Below are 26,036 nucleotides of genomic sequence, written 5' to 3'. Positions count from 1 at the left end.
GATTGAGTTGGGTGCGCAAATACGCAGGTACTTTCCTGAAACGGATGACAAACTGGATATACTTTCCCTTTCATGCCCTTCCTCCAGTCCACTTACCAATATCTGAACAAGAGAGCCTCATTGAAATTGCAACAAGAGGTTTTGTGAAAATTGAATTAATTCAGAAGCCAGATTTCTGAATTGGGCTGCGCTCAGAGTATCCTGCCTTGGCAAATCGAGCTGTTAAGACACTGATGCCCTTTGCAACCACGTACCTATGTGAGGGTGGATTCTCGGCCCTCACTAGCATGAAAACTAAATACAGGCACAGACTGTGTGTGGAAAATTATGTAAGACTGAGACTCTCTCCAATACAAACCCAACATTGCAGAGTTATGTACATCCTTTCAAGCACACCCTTCTCATTAACCTGTGAGTTATTCACTATATTCAATGAACAAAAACTTTTATATGTAAGATGGTTAAATAAAGAGCAACATTGATTATTATTTGTGCCCTGGTCCTATATGAGCTCTTTGTTACTTCCCACGAGCCAGGTTGTGACACAAACTCACACACTTTATGTTTAATAAATGTATTGTATAGTGCGTGTGGCAGGCTTACAATGATGGCAAAAAGCAACATTTGAGAGTGCGCTGACACTGGTGCTAGAGGTGGTACGCAGCTAGAGGTTGAATGTTTGAAGGGGTACGGGATTATAAAACGTTTGGGAACCACTGTTATAGAGGATGGCATTGCACGGAGCTCAATGACCCTGAGAAGAATGACGAAAAGCCTGAGAAAGGTGAGAGGTGCATTGTGATTCATACAGTTGTCGACCAACACAGAATTATGAGCAATTTTGACTCTGAAAAAGCAACCAGCTTTGTTTACCTATATTCACTCTGAGAATTTTTTTGCTCACATACAAACTGAATGTAAAAGGGTATTATTAATAATCCAGCTTTTAGGATATTTCTATTAGGTATGAAGGTAAAACCCAGATGCAGACAACGTCGAATTAACAATGGTTTAATAATCCAACATGGGCAGGCAATAGACAGGTCAAGGCAGGTAGGGGTCGTTAAGGTGGGGCAACGGTACCGGACGGAAGGCACCATTCTGAGTGACTGCTGGAGAGCATATGTAAGGTATCTGAATAAACTGGATTACAATCACCAGACAGTCAACCACACAAAAAAGATTGGAATCCTAGATTGAAATGGATTCCCTCAACTACAAGTACTGTATTGGGTGTCTGCCATCGTTGCAACATAGTAACTACATAGTAATTGCATGAGTAATCCATGATGTGTTTCACTTTACATTAAGTTGCTTGCTCCTATGTAGAAACATTGTAGCTACGATACTTTTCTTTAACAAGAGTGTAATAACTGAAATGTTAATATATCCTGTGAAATATGTAATTGTATTGAACGTATATCCATTGTAAATACATTGTTCTTATATTTAATTCAGTACATCCTTTATGCCAAATAATATGTGACCCGATTCAGGAAACTAGGCATATTCCGCAAGTCACGACATCACAGGAGATTCATTTGAACGTAATTTTTTTTTTTTTATCAAAACGCGTTTGTTTTGGCAGAAATGCCTTCTCGAACATGTGAACTTTCATGTGCCTTAATATCAAACTTGTATTCCATCTGTAAATAAAAATAAAACAATTAAATTACGAGCCTAGTTGGTTTAGCCAAAGAAAATGTCAGCAACCTTCTCGCTAGCCATAATTGGCTGAAATAATGAGTGGGCTGGACATGCCAAGAGATGAGTTTGTGTGCGGAAGGCGGACACCTCGTGGAAATGGAGTCCCTAGAGAAAGCAAAAACAAGATGTTTGTCAGGAGTAGTGCAGTATTATCATAAGGAGACGTACACGTGGAAAACGGAGAAGGAATGGAGGGAAAAAGGGAGGGAGAGGAGGTCTAAGAGCGAGAGGGAAGAAGAGGGTGAGCTTGAGTCTGATTAAAATGGTGAAAGATGGTTTGTTAAAGAAGAATGGTAGGGGGAGCTAAAGACAGGAGGAGAAATGGAAGTGAGTGAGGGTGAAGTATCGGAGGTGATACGTGCAGTGAAGTTATTGGAGACGAGGTACGCACCCGAAGATATGGAAAAAGATGACAGTAGGAGTGAAGTTTATGGAAAAAGTGGACTCTTGCCTTTTGACTGATCCATTTGTGGTTTCATGGTAGGTGGAAAAAAAGAGTTGAGTAATGGGGAATCGGTGAGGGTAACCAAAAGTGGTCTAGTGATAATTGTTTGTGTTTCTGTTGGTCAGAGGGAGAATGCGCTCGGAGTAAAACGGGGCAGGAAAAGTGAATTGTTTCACTCAAGAAAGGGCAGAAATGAAATGAATGATAACTGGGGTAGCAGTACATTTAAATGTTGACCAGCTGAGGGGAAAGATTCCTGGTGTATGTGATGCTCATCGTTTGATGTGATGCAGACAGGGTGGTGAGAATGCGGGAACAGAAGAGTCATTGCCTGTTCTGTTGAGTTTTGAAGTTGAGTCTTTGCCAGAAAAAGTGAAGTTAGGATATATGTTATCCTGTACAAGCGTATGTGCCGAATACATTACGGTGTTATAGGTGTCAAGCTTATGGGCATGTGGCAGCAGTGTTTCGGAGGGAGGATCCAATGTGTGAGAAGTGTGCAGAAGGGCATGAGACAAAGGAATGTGTAGTATTGGGGAAAGTAATGGAATGTGTTAATTGTAGGAGAGAGGCAGGTTGAGGTTTCCGTGCGAGAGAGGCAGGTTGAGGTTTCCAGGGTTAGAGTAATGCAGCAGTTGTCATATGCTGAGGCAGTGAAGAAAGTAGAGGAAGATGGGTTAACTTCTTTATGATAGGGGGCAGCATTTTCACTTTTGGATGAATTGCGTGCCCATAGTGAACTGCCTCCTACTCTGTCCCAGATGCTAATATATGCATATTATTATTACTATTGGATATAAAACACTCTGAAGTTTCTAAAACTGTTTGAATGATGTCTGTGAGTATAACAGAACTCATATGGCAGGCAAAAACCTGAGAAAAAATCCAAACAGGAAGTGAGAATTCTGAGACTGGTCAATGTTCAACTCATCGCCGATTCAATTCCCTGTAAGATATGGATCTGTTTGCACTTCCTACGCCTTCCACTAGATGTCAACAGTCTGTAGAACGTGGAATGAAGCCTCTAGTGTGATGTGGGGCCGGATGCGAGGTGTTCCAGTCATTGGTCTGGCAGAATGCAAGTTCCTGGTCACGTGCTTTCCTCATGATATCGCCTTGCGTTCCATAACTTCTACAGACATGAAGGAATGCTCCGGTTGGAACGTTATTGGATATATATGATAACAACATCCTGAAGATTGATTCTCTACTTAGTTTGACCAGTTTATTCGACCTGTTATAATTTTTTTTTAAGTTTTCGTCCGAGTTTGCCTGCATCTGCGGGAGCGATTGGACTTGTGCACTAAACATGCTAGCAAAAGTAGCTACTTAGACATAAATAATGGACATTATCGAACAAAACAACGATTTATTGTGGAACTAGGATTCCTGGGAGTGCATTATGATGATCAAAGGTAAGGGAATATTTATGATGTAATTTTGTATTTCTGTTGACTCCAACATGGCGGAGAAATGTTGTTTTTATCTGAGCGCCGTCTCAGATTATTGCATGGTGTGCTTTTTACGTAAAGTTTTTTTGAAATCTGACACAGCGGATGCATTAGGATGCACAAGTGTATCTTTAATTATATGTAAAACATGTATCTTTCATCAAAGTTTATGATGAGTATTTCTGTTATTTGACATGGCTCTGCAATTTCTCCGGATATTTTGGAGGCATTTCTGAACATGGCGCCAATGTAAACCGAGATTTGTGGATATAAATATGCACATTATCAAACAAAACATAAATGTATTGTGTAACATGATGTCATATGAGTGTCATCTGATGAAGATCATCAAAGGTTAGTGATTCATTTTATCTCTATTTCTGCTTTTTGTGACTACTATCTTTTGCTGGGAAAATGGCTGTGTTTTTCTGTGGCTATGTACTGAGCTAACATAATTGTTTGGTGTGCTTTCCTCGTAAATCTTTTTTGAAATCTGACATGTTGGCTGGATTCACAACATCTGTAGCTTTAATTTGGTGTCTTTCATGTGTGATTTCATGAAAGATTGATTTTTATAGTAATATATTTGAATTTGGTGCGCCACATTTTTCCTGGCTTTTGGCCAAGTGGGACGCTACCGTCCCACATATCCCAGAGAAGTTTCAGTAAGACTGGATTTTTAGCACTTATAGCAATGGTTATCAACAGTCCTGCAGGCATGGAACGGAAGTCACAGAAGATAGAGGTTGTGGTGGCAGCTGCAGAGAGGTATTTGGGTGTGCGAGACTTGACATTAGAAGAGTTACAGGGTGTGTTAAGAGGTGATGTCCCATCCTTTCAGGATGATGGCATGAGGTAGGGATAAATACATTTAATTAGTGGAGTTGTAACGATGTACGCTGAAAGTCGGGAAGCTAGTTCAGGGAGTGAATACGTTTATTAAAGAAAAGAGCAACACAAGAACCACGAACAGCGCACCGACATAAAACAGGAACAATGACGACTGGGGAAGAAACCAAAGGGAGTGACATATAAAGGGCAGGTAATCAAGGAGGTGATGGAGACCAGGTGAATGTCATTATGCGCCGAACGATGGTGACAGGTGTGCGCCCTAACGAGCAGCCTGGTGACCTAGAGGCCGGAGAGGAAGCACACGTGACAGGAGTAGGGTGGTGTTAATCTTATTTTATATAATTTTGAAATTAGTGAGTGTAGTGTTAGATGATGGGGTATTTATTTAGTACATTTCTATTTTTCAAGCAAAGTACAAGGGAGTTTTACTCCAGTCTAGTAGGTGTCTAGTATACAGAAGATAGCCCTATTTGGTAAAAGAACCAAAAGTCCATATTATGGCAAGAACAGCTCAAATAAGCAAAGAGAAACGACAGTCCATCATTACTTTAAGACATGAAGGTCAGTCAATGGGGAACATTTCAAGAACTTTGAAAGTTTCTTCAAGTGCAGTCACAAAAACCATCAAGCACTATGATGAAACTGGCTCTCATGAGGACCGCTACAGGAATGGACCCAGAGTTACCTCTGCTGCAGAGGATAAGTTCATTAGAGTGACCAGACTCAGAAATTGCAACTCAAATAAATGCTTCACAGAGCCTTTATGGTCGAGTTGCTGCAAATAAACCACTACTAAAGGACACCAATAAGAAGAAGAAGAGACTTGCTTTGCCAAGAAACACGAGCAATGGACATTAAACCGGTGGAAATTTGTCCTTTAGTCTTTGTGAGACGCGTTGTGGGTGAACGGATGATATCCGCATGTGTATTTCCCACCATAAAGCATTGAGGGGGAGATGTTATGGTGTGGGGGTGCTTTGCTGGTGACAATGTCTGTGATTTATTTAGAATTCAAGGCACACTTAACCAGCATGGCTACCACAGCATTCTGCAGCAATACGCCATCCCATCTGGTTTGCTCATAGGCCCACTATCATTTGTTTTTCAACAGGATAATGACCCAACACACCTCCTGGCTGTGTAAGGGCTATTTGACCAAGAAGGAGAGTGATGGAGTGCTGCATGAGATGACCTGGCCTCCACGATCCCCCAACCTCAACCAAATTGAGATGGTTTGGGATGAGTAGGACCGCACACTTAAGGACAAGCAGCCAACAAGTGCTCAGCATATGTGGGACCTCCGTCACGACTGTTGGAAAAGCATTCCAGGTAAAGCTGGTTGTGTGAATGCGAAGAGTATGTAAAGCTGTCATCAGAGCAAAGGGTGGCTATTTGAAGAATCTCAAATATAAAATATATTTTGATTTGTATAACACTTTTTTTGGTTACTACATGATTCCATATGTGTTATTTCATAGTTTTTATGTCTTCACTATTATTCTACAATGTAGAAAATAATACAAACAAAGAAAAACCCTTGAGTAGGTGTTCTAAAACTTTTGACCGGTAGTGTATATTCAGACATGCTCAAATGTGTTGGTACCCTCATAGCTCATTGAAATAATGCTTCATTCCTCCTGAAAATTGATAACATTTAAAAGCTATTTTATCATGAAATGTTGCATGCCTTTGGTTTGACCTAGACAGTTTTTGTGTATGTAGGCTACGTGTGACTTTGAAAAAAAATTATGTAGTTCTGTCCTTGAGCTGTTCTTGTGTATTGATGCTCTGTATTATGTCATTCTGTATTGTGTTTTGTGCGGACCCCAGGAAGAGTAGCTGCTGCTTTTGCAACAGCTAATGGCGATCCTAATAAAATACAAAATACCAAATGTCATAGAATAAAGCGAAGAAGCTTGTGTGCACCACACTGAACATGGACCAGAGGATACAAAGGAGAGATTTGTCTGAGGAGATCAGAAAGAAAATAATAGACAAGCATGGTAAAGGTAAAGGCTACAAGACTATCTCCAAGCAGCTTGATGTTCCTGTGACAACAGTGGCAAATATTATTAAGAAGTTTAAGGTCCATGGAACTGGAGCCAACCTCCCTGGGTGGGGCCGCAAGAGGAACATCAACCCCAGATTGAACAGAAGGATAGTGCGAATGGTAGAAAAAGAACCAAGGATAGCTGCCAAAGAGATACAAGCTGAACTCCAAGGTGAAGGTACGTCAGTTTCTAATTGCAACATCCGCCGTTTTTTGAGCAAAAGAAGAGCCAGGAGGACTCCACTTTTGAAAGAAAAACATAAAAAAGACAGACTGGAATTTGCTAAAATGCATATCGACAAGCCACCATCCCTCTGGGAGAATGTCCTTTGGACAGATGAGTCAAAACTGGAGCTTTTTGTCAAGTCACATCAGCTCTATGTTCACAGACGAAAACATGAAGCTTTCAAAGAAAAGAACACCATACCTACAGTGAAACATGGACAATGCTCGGTTATGTTTTGGTGCTGCTTTGCTGAGTGCCTTGAATCTATGCAGGTTACAATGAAATCTCAAGAGTATCGAGGCATTCTGGAGTGTAACATACTGCCCAGTGTCAGAAAGCTCTGTCTCAGTCGCAGGTCACGGGTCCTCCAACAGGAAAATGACCCAAAACACACAGCTAAAAGAACCCAAGAATGAATAAGAACAAAACATTGGACTATTCTGAAGTGGCCTTCTTTGAGACCTGATCTGAATCCTATCGAACATCTATGGAAAGAGCTGAAACTTGCAGTCCGGAGAAGGAACCCATCAAACTTGAGACAGCTGGAGCAGTTTGCTCAGGAAGAGTGGGCCAAACTACCCGTAAACAGATGCAGAAGTCTCATTGAGAGCTACAGAAAATGTTGATTGCAGTGATTGCCTCTAAAGGTTGTGCAACAAAATATTAGGTTAACTTTTACTTGGTACTCATCCCGGATCCGGGAGCACCCCCCACAGTAAAAAAGCTGACTAGCATAGCCTAGCATAGCGTCACAAGTAAATACAAGCATCTAAATATCATTAAATCACAAGTCCAAGACACCAGATGAAAGATACAGATCTTGTGAATCCAGCCATCATTTCTGATTTTTAAAATGTTTTACAGGGAAGACACAATATGTAAATCTATTAGCTAACCACGTTAGCAAAAGACAGCACTTTTTTTACTCCACCAGTTTTTTACTCCATCAGTAGCTATCACTAATTCGACTAAATAAAGATATATATAGCCACTAACCAAGAAACAACTTCATAAGATGACAGTCTGATAACATATTTATGGTATAGGATATGTTTTTTTTTTTAAATGTGCATTTTTCAGGTATAAATCACAGTTGTACATTGCAGCTGCAATCTGAAATAGCGTTGGAAGCAGCCGGAATAATTACAGAGACCGACGTCAATTACCAAAATACTCATCCTAAAACATTTCTGAAAAATACACAGCCTACAGCAATCGAAAGACACAGATCTTGTGAATCCAGACAATATTTCAGATTTTCTAAGTGTTTTACAGCGAAAACACAATATATCGTTATATTAGCATACCACATGAGCTAACATCACACCAGCATTAAATCAAGGCAAAAGGGGCGATAACGTTATCGCCACCAAAATATATTAATATTTTCACTAACCTTCTCAGAATTCTTCAGATGACAGTCCTGTAACATCATATTACACAATGCATATAGAGTTTGTTCGAAAATGTGCATATTTAGCATCACAAATCGTGGTTATGCAATGTAATCTGTCAAAACATGGCATGCATTCGGGCCGGCGCCATCTTGGAAAGGCACCTATGTTTACGATTATTTATCGATTAGATTGACTAAAAAAATACAGGTTGGACAGCTAATGAAAGATGCATTGGTTATTAATGCAACCGCTGATTTAGATTTGTAAAATTTACGTTACTAGACATACATTGTGAGTTACAGCCAGACTAGTGCCGCAAAAAATGGCTGACAACTGCGTTTACATTTTTCCACATAAATACGGAATAAAATCATAAATAACTCTTACTTTGGACGAGCTTCCATCAGTATCTTGGGCAATGTGTCCTTTGTCCAAAAGAATCGTTGCTTTGTTGTAAAACGACCTCCTCAACTTCGAAACTAGCAGCTAACGATAGCTACACGGCACACACATGCCCAAATCCTCAAACGCAATACTAAGGAAATTCAGAAAAATAGCAATATACTCGCATAAACTGATATAAATCGGTTTCAAATAACTTCGTTATGATGTTTCTAACACCTATATCGAATTAAATCACAGACGGATATATCTTTGATCAATAACGAGAGCTTTTGAGCATGCGATTCTGATGTCCTCCCTTGCGTCCTGGCAAGCGTCGAAAAGAAGGGACATCTCACTCCATTCCCTTTTAAAAACTCTGACAAACACGTAGAGACACCATTCCACTTCTCATTGGTTACTGACATCCAGGGGAAGGCGGGTGCAGTTCATGTCAAGCCATAGGGCACACACAGAGTTTTAAACTGATCCGAGATCAGAGACTATTTTTCAGAGCTTCGCATGTCCTGTCATGAGTTTCGCTGTAGAAAGAGTTCTGGTTCACCCACAGACATAATTCAAACGGTTTTAGAAACTAGAGATTGTTTTCTATCCAATAGTAATAATAATATGCATATTGTACGAGCAAGAATTGAGTACGAGGCAGTTTAATTTGGAAATGTAAAAACAATAATAATGCTAACAGCTCCCACTATTGACAAAAGGTTTTAAGGGTCCCATCATATTTGTCCATGCCATTTTCATTTGTTTTATTATTTACAATATTATGTTTAATAAAAAATCAAAAGCAAAGACTGATTTCTATTAAATATGGAAGTACCAATGGTGGATGCCAATTACTTTTGTCAGTTTCAAGTTCTTTTAGAGAGAACTGTGCATTCTTTGTTTTTTGTGGAGGGGTACCAACAAATTTGAGCACGTCTGTATATGGGAGGCAGGCAAATACCTTTCACTGAGAGATGGAAAGACAGATTGACAGGGGTGAGACAATGAATTGTAATTTATCTTAATGTTCTTTTGTTGTTTGCAGGTGCACTATCCATCCTTTTTAACCTATGCAGCCAGGTCCCATCTACTTTTTAACTCCTCGCAAGTGTGGCTTGTTAGGTGTTTGCTGTGAAGGAATACCACAACAAGTCAACTACTTGATTGATTGATGTATTTCAGCAAAGGCAGCAGCGCAGTCACCAACGACATGCGCCATTTCTTCACCATCACGGAGTAGGGGAAACGTGTGGACCTGAATTGTGATAACTGCAGTGGCAAAAACAAGAACAAGTTTGTGCTCTGGTATTGTGCCTGGCGGACCATGCACAAGCTCCACCACAGTTTGGACCTTCACTTCCTGATCACAGGCCACACCATGTTTGCCCCCGACTGGTGCTTCAGCCTCATCAAGCAGTGCTCCAGATAGACCAGAGGGAACACTTTGTCTGAGATTGCTGGTGTTGTGAAGGACAGCACTGTGACGGGTCCACATCCTACAGCTGACTGGACTGGAGGATGGTACGGTACAGGTGGAAAGCTATGGCTGGCAACAACACCTGACTCCGTACTTCAGGCCGCTGCCACAGATCAAGCAGTACCAGCACTTCAGGTGAATATCATTTTCATTGCATTGTATGAGGTTATTCTTCTTATCTAAACTTGGGAGGTGAATTGATGTTATGCAAGGTTGTAATGTCTTCAATTTGTTTGTTTGTTATTTCCTGTTTTACAGCTTTGATGCTCTGGAGCCTGGTGGTGTTGTCGCCAAGGAGCGTTCGGACTCAGTCAGGACCAGGTTTCATTCAATACATCCTTTAAGCCAAATAATATGGAAATAAGATAACTCTAGCTGTAGTTAATGATAGGGTGTGCATTGTTACAGTAGCTGGCGGAGTCCTTGCCTAGCTTATTTTGGTGGGAGTTATTAATGTAGTTACATGTAACAAGGTTACATGGTGCTACACAGGAGACTGCAAAAGTGTAATTACAGAACATGTTAGCTACATTTGGAACAAGACATCTTGTAATTACATAAATCATGAGTAATTACACGTGGAATAATCTCAGACAAGCTGGTTTGTAATAACATATCTTTGTTCCACTTGTGTAATAACCTATACTGCTTAACCCTTATTACATACACCTGGCCTCCACAATCCCCCGACCTCAACCAAATTGAGATGGTTTTGGATGAGTCGGACCAGAGAATGAAGGAAAAGCAGCCAACAAGTGCTTAGCATATGTGGGAACTCCTTCAAGACTGTTGGAAAAGCATTCCAGGTGAAGCTGGTTGAGATAATACCAAGAGTGTGCTAAGCTGTCATCAAGGCAAAGGGAGGTTACTTGAAGAATTTCAAATATAAAATATTTTTTGATTTGTTTAACACTTTTTTGGTTACTATTTGATTCCATGTGTTATTTCATAGTTTTGATGTCTTCACTATTATTCCACAATGTAGAAAATAGTACAAATAAAGAAAAACACTTGAATGAGTAGGTGTTCTAAAACGTTTACATGTAACTACTATGTTATGAGTACATTTATTACTATTTAGTTACATATTAATTAATGTGCACCTGATGTAAAGTGTTACCTGATGCGTTCTCCGTTTTGCTCTACGACCCTCACAAGTGTCATGGGACTCGTCTGAAAGTAACCGGTATCGTTTAAAAAAAACAACAAATGGAAGTACTGTATGAAGGTAGTGTTGTGCCTACCCAAAAAAGGGGTTAAATATAGGTAAAAACATATACATGTGTTTACCTATATATACTGATTTAGGACAGAAACTTCAAAACCTTGTTTCTTATTATTCATTTTTTGACTGTCCTTTATGCCATTTATGAATGTGTTATTCAATGCATCATGGGCTTTAATAGTAAAAGCAAAAATCTATATTTTATCAAATAATTAAAAAAATGTTGTTACCTTTATTTAACTAGGCAGGTCAGTTATGAACAAATTCTTATTTTCAATGACGGCCTAGGAACAGTGGCTTAGACTGCCTTGATCAGGGGCAGATTTTTTCCTTGTCAGCTTGGGGATTTGACCTTGCAACCTTTCGGTTACTAGTCCAACGCTCTAACCACTAGGCTACCTGCCGCCCCATATTTACTTCAGTGATATCTAAAGGGTTCCTAAAATTCCAAATCAAATAGCTAAATGATCCATAGGATTACCATCGTAAAACAATTCCATATGTTAGCTTAGCACCCCCCCCCCCCCCCCCACAAACAATTTCTATGCCTCAGTAGTGCAAAAATACATAATATGCACTTAATATGGACATATCAACTCACTGATTTCATTCACACACATTAGACCAGTCATCACAACTCAAGCACCCTTCCGTATTTCTTTCACATCAAGTCCGCATTAGAAAACATCACTGTTATGTCGCACTTTATACACCATTTATACATAGTATGACATAAGCTTATAGATGATGTGTGAAGCATTTATGTCATGCTTCGGATGACTTTATGTATGCTATAAGTTGTAGTTTGTTTATAGTGTGACCAAAAATTGGCATAATAAAACACAGATTTAGGATAATGGTGAATATGAAGAACGAAAGGAGGAGGATGTAATTAACCTTATTAAAGTTGCTTATACGGATCCCCATTAGATGTTACCTTACCAACTACTATTCCTCCTACAGGATGTGAGATGTGGTAAGGCCTGCATTACAACCACTTATTTAATCATACTCACAGCATGTCTGTAGGATGTAAATAATGATAACAGTTCCGAGAAAATGACGAGACAATTTAAGGGTTCAAAACATACATACCTAGACACGCTTCCTTGATTTCTGTCTTATCTGTCCGCCGAATGATCTTCACCACGAATATCACAGCCAAAGGAGTGAGAAACGAAATTGCCTGTGACGAAAACAAGAACAAACACAATCTAAAGACAACACTGACATTGTTGCCGATTACAGGAACTCTTAATCATTTCCTAAAGAGGTCCACAAGAGCGATTTTCCTGGCTTGCCACAAAATTACTTTTCCTTACACTGGGAGTGTGCAGTGTGGCATCTACCGTTAAAGGTTTTAATCAAAATAGTTCAAAATGAGCTGCCACTGACAAGGTTCTTTATTGTGCTCTGGAATCTCTTGCACTAAAGGGAGCATTCTGTTTGGTGTTCAGTGGCTGTCACTCCATAGGAGACTTGGGCCTTCACAGACACCAGGTTATTATTTCTGCTTCAAAAAGTGTTCATTACTTTCGGCCCAAATTCAATAATCCTGTTTTTCCTTCAAAGTCTGCAGTGGATGCAAACACTTGATTCATAAGATGTGTAGCACATTGATGTTCACAGCACATCGAATTTCCCTTGAGATAGCGATAATTGGACCATTTAAGTCTTTAAATTCAAATTTATCGTATCAGTTAAGCAATCTGTATCAAAATCACTATCGCTCTCTGGCAATTATAACCTCACCCAGGAGATCATAGCAGGTCTATGAGAGGTCAGACTGAGTAGGGCTTTTAAACTTCTGGGATGAAGGATGACTATCGATTAGATACAGGATAGGCACAGCCCTGTCTGTGTGAAGCGCCAAAAGCGATAGATGGAGAAGCAAAGTTAGCGTATTGTTGCTTTGTCAATACAAATATGTTATTTTGTCATCACAATAAAATGTATTTTTGGAGAGAGTTCCTTTTTAGTTTTTTAATATCATTTTCCTTGCTTTTTATAGAAGGCAGGTGAGGAAGTTACACAGACGTTATGGTGTTAACCTTCTTCAAATTTGTATCAGGGGACAGCAGTAAGCCGCTGTCACTCTGCGTATTTGCTGACCTGTGACACACATTCCCAGTTAGATGGGAGCAGCCAAAGAATTAACACACACGGGAACTTTATTTAAACACACTGGAGATGAACATGGGCATATGCATGGGGATGGTTCTGTAACGGACAGAAACAGAGATACTGTAGAATGAATATGCTATACAGGAGATAAATACATTGGCCTGAATGGAAATATGCAGTACGATATATTGGGATATGGAATAGAACAACAAGGATTGTATCTAATATTGACCTAATAATTACCATGTATTACATAGCAACACCAGATTAATCACTAGCATGGCAACAGGACAATAAGAATAATGGCAAGGACTGTATATAGCATATAGTAGGCTATTGCACACCAACATTCAAGAGCAAGGACTGTATTTAAATCTATAGGAAATAGGAAGTAGTAAACAGTGACTAATCATTGCAGACAATATTAGTAGTAGTAACTTAGTAATAACAGGAATGAGAACTACATAGAATAATGCTACTCTGCACATACGGCAATGACAACAACATCGACAACAACTTACTTTGTTTACACATCTCATGCCTATATGTCCACTCACGTTCTCAGACCAGAAAACATGGTTCAGGCCCGGCTAATACTTATACGTTTGAGGGAGCATGCAAAGGACTAGATTGACTAGACTGCTAGGAGCATCTGACCAATCACAGGATGCATGATAAGTGCATGGGGTCAGCTTGATTGGCTGAAGCCATGAGCTGGAGGTGATCGATATTCTCAAGTGAGGGGAGAGCTAGACTACAGTGGTTCTTCCTTTGAAAGTTTTGAGCTTATGCTACGACCGTTAGTTGTAGATGGTGGCATTCTGTCATTGCACCAATCTATCCCAAGGGGGAGTTCGAATGCTGATCTATCGGTGGAGGTGTTAATGGAGGTGTTTTCAGCCTGAGAGAGTCTCTCTTCTCTGACACTAGAGTCCTGCGTCAGGCATAAAAAAACTGTCGGTGGTCCTGGAGCATTTAAAGCATACTGAAGATAGATGCCGCCTCTTAATGAGTTCCGAGAGCCGATCTGTTATCCAACGATTATTATTATTATTAACCCTGCATTAAAATTACATCAAATGTTGGATCAAGCATATAATGTACAGTATTTTTTCATCAACATCTTTATGCTTTTGTTAATAAAATAATGATAAAAATGATTAAATTAATCATGTAACAGTTAACTCATTAGTAACTTGGAGCACCACAGGAAAACCTATTTGACGAGTTACTATCTCCCGAATTAAACTTATAAGATATATTCATATCTATAGATAAGTCACTTATTAATGTATTAGTACTTCATCATTCTCATTCTGAACATCATTGACCTCGTAAATCTGCACGAACCCTAGCCTAAGTGATGATTCAGCAATACACAAATTGGCTTAATTATTTATTTATTAAAACCTCTCTGGGATAGGCGGGACGCTTGCGTCCCACTTGGCCAATAGCCAGGGAAAATGCAGAGCGCCAAATTCAAAAAAATGATATAAAATCAAACTTTCATTAAATCACACATGTTAGATACCAAATTCGTTGTGAATCCAGCCAACATGTCAGATTTCAAAAAGGCTTTTCGGCGAAGGCATAACATTATCTGATGATAGCACAACAGTAAACAATGAGAGTGTAGCATATTTCAACCCTGCAGGCACAACACAAAAAGCAGAAATAAAATATAAATCAGGCCTTACCTTTGACGAGCTTCTTTTGTTGGCACTCCAATATGTCCCATAAACATCACAAATGGTCCTTTTGTTCGATTAATTCCGTCCATATATATCCAAAATGTCCATTTATTTGGCGCGTTTGATCCAGAAAAAAACAGCTTCCAATTTGCGCAATGTCACTACAAAATATCTCAAAAATTACCTCAACTTTTCCAAAACATTTCAAACTACTTTTGTAATACAACTTTAGGTATTTTTAAACGTTAATAATCGATCAAATTGAAGACGGGTCTATCTGTTTTCAATACAGGAGGACAACAAACTAACGCTACTTTTCTAGTCTTGCGCAACTCTCAAACAGTACACATAACGTTACACTGATTCCAGATGGCCGTACTTCTTCATTTCACATAGGAATAACCTGAACCAATTTCCAAAGACTGGTGACATCCAGTGGAAGCGGTAGGAACTGCAAACAGGTTAATTAGAAATCTAGTATCCCAATGAAACCTAAAAAAAAATCTGAATGGTTAGTCCTCTGGGTTTTGCTTGCTACATACAGTGAGGGAAAAAAGTATTTGATCCCCTGCTGATTTTGTACGTTTGCCCACTGACAAAGAAATTATCAGTCTATAATTTTAATGGTAGGTTTATTTGAACAGTGAGAGACAGAATAACAACAAAAATATCCAGAAAAATGCATGTCAAAAATGTTATAAATTGATTTGCATTTTAATGAGGGAAATAAGTATTTGACCCCTTCTCAATCAAAAAGATTTCTGGCTCCCAGGTGTCTTTCATACAGGTAACGAACGGAGATTAGGAGCACACTCTTAAAAGGAGTGCTCCTAATCTCAGTTTCTTACCTGTATAAAATATACCTGTCCACAGAAGCAATCAATCAATCAGATTCCAAACTCTCCACCATGGCCAAGACCAAAGAGCTCTCCAAGGATGTCAGGGACAAGATTGTAGACCTACACAAGGCTGGAATGGGCTACAAGACCATCGCCAAGCAGCTTGGTGAGAAGGTGACAACAGTTTCTGTGATTATTCGCAAATGGAAGAAACACAAAAGAACTGTCAATCTCCCTCAGCCTGGGGCTCCATGCAAGATCTCACCTCGTGGAGTTGCAATTATCATGAGAACGGTGAGGAATCAGCCCAGAACTACACAGGAGGATCTTGTCAATGATCTCAAGGCAGCTGGGACCATAGTCATCAAGAAAACAATTGGTAACACACTATGCCGTGAAGGACTGAAATCCTGCAGCGCCCGCAAGGTCCCCCTGCTCAAGAAAGCACATATACATGCCCGTCTGAAGTTTGCCAATGAACATCTGAATGATTCAGAGGACAACTGGGTGAACGTGTTGTGGTCAGATGAGACCAACATGGAGTTCTTTGGCATCAACCCAACTTGCCGTGTTTGGAGGAGGAGGAATGCTGCCTATGACCCCAAGAAACCATCCCCACCGTCAAACATGGAGGTGGAAACATTATGCTTTGGGGGTGTTTTTCTGCTAAAGGGACAGGACAACTTCACCGCATCAAAGGGACGATGGACGGGGCCATGTACCGTCAAATGTACCGTCAAACCCTTAGCCAGGGTATTGAAAATGGGTCGTGGATGGGTATTCCAGCATGACAATGACCCAAAACACACGGCCAAGGCAACAAAGGAGTGGCTCAAGAAGAAGCACATTAAGGTCCTGGAGTGGCCTAGCCAGTCTCCAGACCTTAATCCCATAGAAAATCTGTGGAGGGAGCTGAAGGTTCGAGTTGCCAAACGTCAGCCTCGAAACCTTAATGACTTGAAGAAGATCTGCAAAGAGGAGTGGGACAAAATCCCTCCTGAGATGTGTGCAAACCTGGTGGCCAACTACAAGAAACGTCTGACCTCTGTGATTGCCAACAAGGGTTTTGCCACCAAGTACTAAGTCATGTTTTGCAGAGGGGTCAAATACTTATTTCCCTCATTAAAATGCAAATCAATTCATAACATTTTTGACATGCGTTTTTCTGGATTTTTTTGTTGATATTCTGTCTCTCACTGTTCAAATAAACCTACCATTAAAATTATAGACTGATCATTTCTTTGTCAGTGGGCAAACGTACAAAATCAGCAGGGGATCAAATACTTTTTTCCCTCACTGTAAGTTCTGTTATACTCACAGACATGATTCAAACAGTTTTAGAAACTTTAGAGAGTTTTCTATCCAAATCTACTAATAATATGCATATCTTAGCTTCTGGGGATGAGTAGAAGGAAGTTGAAATTGGGCATGCTATTTATCCAAAAGTGAAAATGCTGCCCCCTATCCTAGAGAAGTTAACTAACCTAAAATATCACACAGAAATACATAAACACACACACAGTATAGATTATAGATTACTGACATAATGCAATGGAACACAGTCCCTAGTGGACTAACCCGATATGACGGCTTGTTACACAATGGAAAGGGGTTGGGGAAAGATAAGGAGTGGGAGAGACATAGAGTGGACTTATTGTACATACAGTTGAAAAATACGTTCACCGTAAATATGGATATTTAGAACCCTAACAACCGCTCATTCAGAAAAGAAATGCAATACATATTTATGTGTAGATGTCTTTCTCTGTCGTCTCTCTGTTGAACTCGATGGTTTAATATGGTGGTTTGATGTAAGTCTCTGGTGATCCACCAGAGGTCACAATGTCCTACATAGTTGTAGGCTTCTTTTGATCTGGAGTGTTTGTTAGAATGGATCCATCAGAGGGTTATCACACAGTGGTGATAGAGAACGTTTTTTCATTCCCAACTGTGTAAATTGTTCTAGACTACTTTACATTACCCAGCTGCAGACTGAGAATGTTTGGTATAGTCTTCAACTTCTTCACTTGTCGAGAGTTTCATAGGGTCTTACCATTTTCTGGACTTGTAGTTTTAACCATTTCCAGCCGTGTAGCCACTGCTCCACGCTGTCTGGTCTGTAGGGATTGATTATCCAGTGTACAGCTAGGACCACTTTACACACCTGCAGCAACCCGACATGTTTTGATCAAATTTACATTTCGTTACGAGTCCTTTTATGCTTGGGTAAAAAGGGGGTGTTTCATCAAGTTGGGCATGGTTACTGACTTCGCAAAAGTTCATGAGAAAAACAATTATCTCATTTAGAAGGCAACAATCACATTTTATCTTCACAAAAGTATTCTTATACTTAATCATTTATTTTATACAACATTTAGATCCAAACCTGATAACTAGAACGTGTACACCTTCAGAGTTACAGTTATCTTGTTATACCATCCTTAATGACATCACAAAATCATAAATTATATTACATGATTATTGTTTGGTTCCCCACCAGCCATTTCCCACATTCCTTATGTTAGAAATATTGTTTCATTGTACACTTTTGGATGTTGGCGTTTTGGCAAAGTCTCTCTCTACACACATCACATTTCTTTCTCAGTACTGCAGAACCAAAGGGAGAGTTTCTGCCAGGTATTTACGATCCGGTTGTTAAGACATAATACCAGGACAACTCCCCAGGAGAGAGAGAGAGTTTGGTTATCTGTCAGCCATTGGCCTAGCTGATGGGTCCCTTTGATCCTCACCCAGGAGAGAGAGAGTCATGACACCTGTATGCCAATAAGTAAGTTACGCTAAAACAGCTACAGTAAACAGGACTCTTAGGTCTACAGCTCCATATCAATTCAATAACTTAACTTCTCAAATATTCCCTCTGGTGGTCAAACTAGCATTAACTAGCATTAATGTCAACAATGGCTGACACTTAAATAATGTGCCATAGAATTCTGCAGCACCCCACAAGCTGTGCTGCAGTATGATGCAACTTTTAGATGAAGAACCACTGTATGCGGCGCCAGCCAGACATAAATAACAACACATATGCTGGAATTAGTTCCACAGCGCATTCGGCAGGGGGATTCTGTAACACGCTGCTTGAGATGCAAAAGTTTGAGGTTTCATTGAAAAGTCACATCTTTCAAATCAAATCAAATTGTATTAGTCACATGCGCCGAATACAGCAGGTTTCGCCTTACAGTGAAATGCTTACTTACGAGCCGAGCCCCTAACCAACAGTGCAGTTTAAAAAAATACAGATAAGAATAAGAGATAAAAGTAACAAGTAATTAAAGAGCAGCAGTAAAAAAGAACAATATATACAGGGGGGTGCCAGTACAGAGTCAATGTGCGGGGGCACAGGTTAGTTGAGGATGTCATTGTGATTAAAGGGAGATTTCTAACAAATTGTCTGGGATAGAGAGAAAACAGGAATGTGGGTCTAATGATTACAAACATGAGTATCATTAAATTGAGTTCTTCTTGTATGAAAGGAAGAGTCCGGAAGATGGATGTCGTTGACATTTCTGGCTCTAAAAAGAGATCTAATGAAATAATTATGTTTAATTATGGAAGAGTGTTTCATTGGTCCACACACATTGCAGCGCTTCTTGTTGCTACCGGCTACAATCTAGAATGATGAAAACACTTAGTTCAGAAATTTTACTAACATCTGCCAGCAGCATCACTCACCAACATATATAGTTACAGCAGGCCAAGGTAGGAGAGTCAGAAACACACACATGCAACAACATCACTCACACTTACTTGCGGTATTGGAGTTGTTGCTTCTGTGGGTCGGGTGGATGGGGCACCAGCATCCTCCTCCTGAATCCTAGGGTTCAGTAGGGTTCTTCTTTTGCAGCTGTAGCCAGTCACCAGCTTGTATAAATTGTCCACCCCTTCTTTTGTGGCATTGTAATCCATTATGATTTCTGGTTTTTGATGTTCCTGGCCACACTCTCCCATCCCTATGTAGCGTACTCATGAGTACCACATTTTTGCCTTTCTTTGGCACGTAGGACACTAGGGACATGTCGGTTGTGAACACAAACTTAGAGGAATTGATTGGCCTGTTCCGTGTATTCAAAGGCTGTTCCTACCATTGTCAGCTTCCTCTTGAGGAGCTCCTGTCCCAGCTTGTGCAAAGCAAAAAAGTTATCACGTTATGTTGTGGCCCCGGAGTCCCTGTGTCACGTCCAGGACAACCCGCATCCCTTAGTTCTTCTCTGGGGCTCCTCCATCTGGCTTCCCCATATACACTTGCAAGTTCCAGCATACGATGAAGCAGCATCACAGGCAGCCCAGATCTTGATTCCATACTTTGTAGGTTTAGACGGTATGTACTGTCTGAAGAGGCAGCAGCCCCTAAATGGCATAAGCTGCTCATCAACAGAAACGTTGGGCCCAGGGTTGTAAAACAGGGGAATGTGGTCCACCCACTTGTCCCACACTGACCTGATTGCAGCTAGCTTGTCTTTCTGCCGCCAAACAGGTTTGGTGTCTCGGTTATCGAAGCAGATAATCCTGGAAATAATGTGGAAGTTTTCCAGAGACATTGTTTCCAAAAAAGTGGTCTGCCAGTTTCTGCATCCCACAGGGATTCTGTGGATTCCCAATTATATCTGAAAACATCAGCAAGGATAAGAACCCCAAAGTATGCATGTATATTAGTTTGGTCCATCTCCTTCCATCTCTCTCCCAAAACAAGCTTTCCCTCCAAATTAGTGCATTCCAGAATGATTTTCTGGATGGTGTCTGGGATGAACAGTTCAAAAGAAGACTTTATGTCCTGCACATGAGTAACCGCCATCCGAGTTGGTCCTGGTTGCATCCTTCTCACTTTGGCAGCCATGCAGGGTGGCTCATTCCTTGGGCAAGAAGACCATTACATAAAAAATAAAAAAAATAAAAAAAACTTTATTTCTACTCCTGCAGACTGCTATTTAGCTGGTTCCTGACAGGCTGGTCCTGGGGCTAGCTGAGGGTCAATCTTCTTCCAACTCACTGTCAGATTCCGAATTGACAGAGACATGATCCTCATATTCGGAAAAGTCTTATTATCCAAAGTGGAAGAGCTCCATCCACACTAGCTTCTGTCTCTGCAAAGACTATTTCTAAGGCCCTCTGAGCAGAGATTATTTTTGCCATACTGATTGGCTTTGGTAAGGAGCCATACATGAAAAGCAATTTATTTGTGTCCCTCTCCCAATTTGCACCTGACTGGGGTAGAGTGTGGGAAAATATATATATATTTTTTTTTACAATGTATCGAAATAATGTATTGTAATAACATTTTGCAGGTTTCCACAAGACGTGTAGTTTCACACACTACAAAGTGTAAAGAGTGCGAGGCAGACAGACAGGGAAACAGACAGATTCTTGGTGCAATGTTGAAACAGAAGGCCCAGGGAGGAGGGAGACAGAATGAAGGCACACAGCAAACCTTTTTTTCTTCATTTTTACTTGTTTTCCCCACACATTTATTACCCTTGGGTCCAGTGGACATGAATACCACATAAGTAATATAAATGTGTAGGGGGCTGCACAGTGTGCACTCAATAAAAATGTGTTATTTTACATGTTCTTCACAGAAAATGAGCCAAGGCCAATGAGTCTCACGTTGAAAAAATTATTAATTGTAGCATTTTTCTTTTATTTAACATTGAAACTGAAGCGCTTGAGGCAGAAGGCCACAGGCTTGCAATCAGCTAATTAGAAAGGCTTGCAAACAGTCAAATGACAATTAAAGATGCACTATGCAGAAATCGCTCCACCATTTCCTGGTTGCTAAAATTCCTTGCCAGCCGGGTAGCCCTGCTCTTCCTCGCAAATATCGTAACAAATTCGCCAGAATATGTTATATCTTCATCCCACAATATTGAAGGCATTGCGATGTTACAGCTGCTTATCTTTAGACACCCAAACTAGGCCTATCTGAAAAATGAAAATGATCAATCAACATTTGTGACCGACCAGCTCAAATCTGTCTTTTGTAGCAAAATTTGAAATTGTGTTTTTTTTTTTTTACATTAGATAAAAGTAGAGACTCAGAGCTACATAATAGTATAATCATACACTGCAGTTGAGGAACAATGGGAAAGTCATTTTGCTTTGAAAGTTGATCAACTTGTAAACTCACTATTGAGAAAATGGCCTTTGAATGTTTTGGTACCTACTACTGGAGAGTCCTTCGTTGTCTACACCCATTCAGCATCGTCCTTAAGCTTTTGCCCCACCCATCGCTTTAAGGGTTGATCTGAGCATTCTGTCCTAACAACAGCAGTCAAGCATCCCCGTAAAGACCTTTATTATACACAGATTCAAAATAGCTATTGATGGTCAGGGAAAAGGTGTACATTTGACCTCCATCATCTAGGACGTGACAATGGTTAATAAAATCTCAATTTCTGCCCATTTTTTTTGTTGCACGGTCTTGCAGGCCTTCTCATACAGCTGCAACTGTATATGCATTTGTAAATCAAGACCTTTCTTGAGTTGGGCTCTGGGATGGTGCAACTGTTGAGAATGTGAGCCTATGGTTGTGTGGGGGGAAAGAGTTGAGTGTGTATGAGTGTGTGGGTGTATGTGCGTATCTCACAACTGTTGCGAAGGAGTAAAATATGTTAGGGACAATATAGGGTGATTCACAATAATTGTTTGCTAATATAATAATTGCTTGCAATAATGTAATTTTGGTAAAGAGGAGACTGGTGAGAGGTAAAATCCTTTGCAAAAATTGCCTACATTACTACACATATTAATAGCTAATTATGGAAAATAAGAAACAGGATTTTTGAAATATGTATATATTTTGTTGATGGCTATATGTAATACAAATCGAGGTGAGGGCGATGGAAATGCATTTGGCAGTTGATCTACTTCTGTTCTGTAAATGGCACTGTGTGCTCTTTTCGAAGGATGGGTCCCAGTCTTTTCAGGTCTATGGGATACGGGGGGTCGGGGGGTGGTCTGCCGGGCAGTGGGGACCAATTGGAGGTTTACTTAGTAGCAATGCAAATATCATGGTACAGCTATATATGCAATCAATCATCATGTTACTTTTAAATGGTACGTTTACAAACATATATTTTGATAAATAGAATTGAAAGTTGTGCTTATTTTCCACCATAATTTGCAAATAAATTCATTAAAAATCCTACAATGTGATTTTTTTTCTTTTTTTTTTCTCATTTTGTCTGTCATAGTTGAAGTGTACCTATGATGACAATTACAGGCCTCTCTCATCTTTTTAAGTGGGAGAACTTGCACAATTGGTGGCTGACTAAATACTTTTTTGCCCCACTGTATTACTCTTACAGAATTTCCACATGGGCGAGGATATTGGAAATTGAATCAAAGCCTACTAAATGATAAATTGTTTAGAACTAGGACAGAAGAATTTATAACTGACTTTTTCAGACATAACATAGGTACAGCAGATCCCCTTTTTGTATGGGACACTTTTAAGAGTGCCTTTAGAGGCCATGCAATTCAGTACTCATCTATAAAACAAAAGCAATAGATAAAAAGAGTCCATATTATCAAAGGAAATTGAAGGACTAAAAGTACAGTTAGATAGCAATAAAAACTCTACCATAGAAGTACAGAATAAGTTAGAGGAAAAACAAAAAGAAATGGAGGAACTTATTCAAGAAAGATCCATTGTAATATATTATAAAAATGAAGCGAACTGAATGGAATATGGGGGAAAATGAAAATCAATTTTCAATATAGAAATCCTACCCCAAAAAATGTATTGAAACTTGTTATAAATGGAGTCACGCATGATTCACCAAATTATATTTTGAAAGAGGAAGTAAAGTACTTTAAGAATATGTTTTAATTTCAGCCTCCTCCATCTCCACTAACTGAAGCTAATTGCATGGATTCTTTTCCTAATAATAATGTAAAATTAATATGTGTACAGAAAGACTCATGTGAAGGCCAAATTACAGAGGATGAACTTCTTGATGCAATTAAAGCCTATAAGGCTGGGAAAACTCTAGGGCTGGATGGCATACCAGTGGAAGCATATTAAACTTTTTTTATATACTCAGAGGACCATTATTAGCATGTTTTAACCAATCCTATATAAATAGTAGATTATCAGACACGCAACAAGAAGGTCTGATGTCATTATTACTGCAACTGTAACGATTGTTGTCTGGAGAAGGAGAGGAGGACCAAGGTGCAGCGTGGTAAGTGGTCATATTTTTTTTATAAAATACAAAAACACTTGACAAACAACAAAAACGAATAGTCCTGAAAGGTGAGACAAAACACTAAACAGGAAACAACCACCCACAAACAAAAGTGGGAAAACAGGCTACCTAAATATGGCTCCCAATCAGAGACAACGATAGACAGCTGCCTCTGATTGGGAACCACACCAGGCCAAACACACAGAACAGAAAACCTAGATCTACAACATAGAATACCCAGACATAGAATACCCACCCTGACCAAACTAAAAATAGAAACATACAAAGCAATCTACGGTCAGGGCGTGACAGCAACAGAACGCAAGTGGTACATATATATATATATATACAGTGGGGAGAACAAGTATTTGATACACTGCCGATTTTGCAGGTTTTCCTACTTACAAAGCATGTAGAGGTCTGTAATTTTTATCATAGGTACACTTCAACTATGAGAGACGGAATCTAAAACAAAAATCCAGAAAATCACATTGTATGATTTTTAAGTAATTAATTTGCATTTTATTGCATGACATAAGTATTTGATACATCAGAAAAGCAGAACTTAATATTTGGTACAGAAACCTTTGTTTGCAATTACAGAGATCATACGTTTCCTGTAGTTCTTGACTAGGTTTGCACACACTGCAGCAGGGATTTTGGCCCACTCCTCCCTACAGATCTTCTCCAGATCCTTCAGGTTTCGGGGCTGTCGCTGGGCAATACGGACTTTCAGCTCCCTCCAAAGATTTTCTATTGGGTTCAGGTCTGGAGACTGGCTAGGCCACTCCAGGACCTTGAGATGCTTCTTACGGAGCCACTCCTTAGTTGCCATGGCTGTGTGCTTCGTGTCGTTGTCATGCTGGAAGACCCAGCCACGACCCATCTTCAATGCTCTTACTGAGGGAAGGAGGTTGTTGGCCAAGATCTCGCGATACATGGCCCCATCCATCCTCCCCTCAATACGGTGCAGTCGTCCTGTCCCCTTTGCAGAAAAGCATCCCCAAAGAATGATGTTTCCACCTCCATGCTTCACGGTTGGGATGGTGTTCTTGGGGTTGTACTCATACTTCTTCTTCCTCCAAACACGGCGAGTGGAGTTAGACCAAAAAGCTCTATTTTTGTCTCATCAGACCACATGACCTTCTCCCATTCCTCCTCTGGATCATCCAGATGGTCATTGGCAAACTTCAGACAGGCCTGGACATGCACTGGCTTAAGCAGGGGGACCTTGCGTGCGCTGCAGGATTTTAATCCATGACGGCGTAGTGTGTTACTAATGGTTTTCTTTGAGACTGTGGTCCCAGCTCTCTTCAGGTCATTGACCAGGTCCTGCCGTGTAGTTCTGGGCTGATCCCTCACCTTCCTCATGATCATTGATGCCCCACGAGGTGAAATCTTGCATGGAGCCCCAGACCGAGGGTGATTGACCGTCATCTTGAACTTCTTCCATTTTCTAATAATTGCGCCAACAGTTGTTTCCTTCTCACCAAGCTGCTTGCCTATTGTCCTGTAGCCCATCCCAGCCTTGTGCAGGTCTACAATTTTATCCCTGATGTCCTTACACAGCTCTCTGGTCTTGGCCATTGTGGAGAGGTTGGAATCTGTTTGATTGTGTGTGGACAGGTGTCTTTTATACAGGTAACGAGTTCAAACAGGTGCAGTTAATACAGGTAATGAGTGGAGAACAGGAGGGCTTCTTAAAGAAAAACTAACAGGTCTGTGAGAGCCGGAATTCTTACTGGTTGGTAGGTGATCAAATACTTATGTCATGCAATAAAATGCAAATTAATTATTTAAAAATCATACAATGCGATTTTCTGGATTTTTGTTTTAGATTCCGTCTCTCACAGTTGAAGTGTACCTATGATAAAAATTACAGACCTCTACATGCTTTGTAAGTAGGAAAACCTGCAAAATCGGCAGTGTATCAAATACTTGTTCTCCCCACTGTATATATA

General features: G+C 40.1%; 1 protein-coding gene across 1 annotated transcript in view; it reads right to left on the bottom strand.

Annotated features, from left to right (window-relative positions):
* LOC139562357 (phospholipid phosphatase 4-like) overlaps positions 1 to 26,036 on the bottom strand; it is a 206,867-nt gene that overhangs the window by 68,137 nt on the left and 112,694 nt on the right. The window contains exon 3 of the mRNA XM_071380030.1: positions 12,313 to 12,403. Coding sequence (XP_071236131.1) covers positions 12,313 to 12,403 — 91 coding nt within the window. The remainder of the gene's footprint in view (positions 1 to 12,312; positions 12,404 to 26,036) is intronic.

This window comes from Salvelinus alpinus, chromosome 32, assembly GCF_045679555.1.
Source record: "Salvelinus alpinus chromosome 32, SLU_Salpinus.1, whole genome shotgun sequence".
NCBI classification, from domain to species: Eukaryota; Metazoa; Chordata; class Actinopteri; order Salmoniformes; family Salmonidae; genus Salvelinus; species Salvelinus alpinus.
This window is presented reverse-complemented; position numbering and strand designations above follow the sequence as displayed.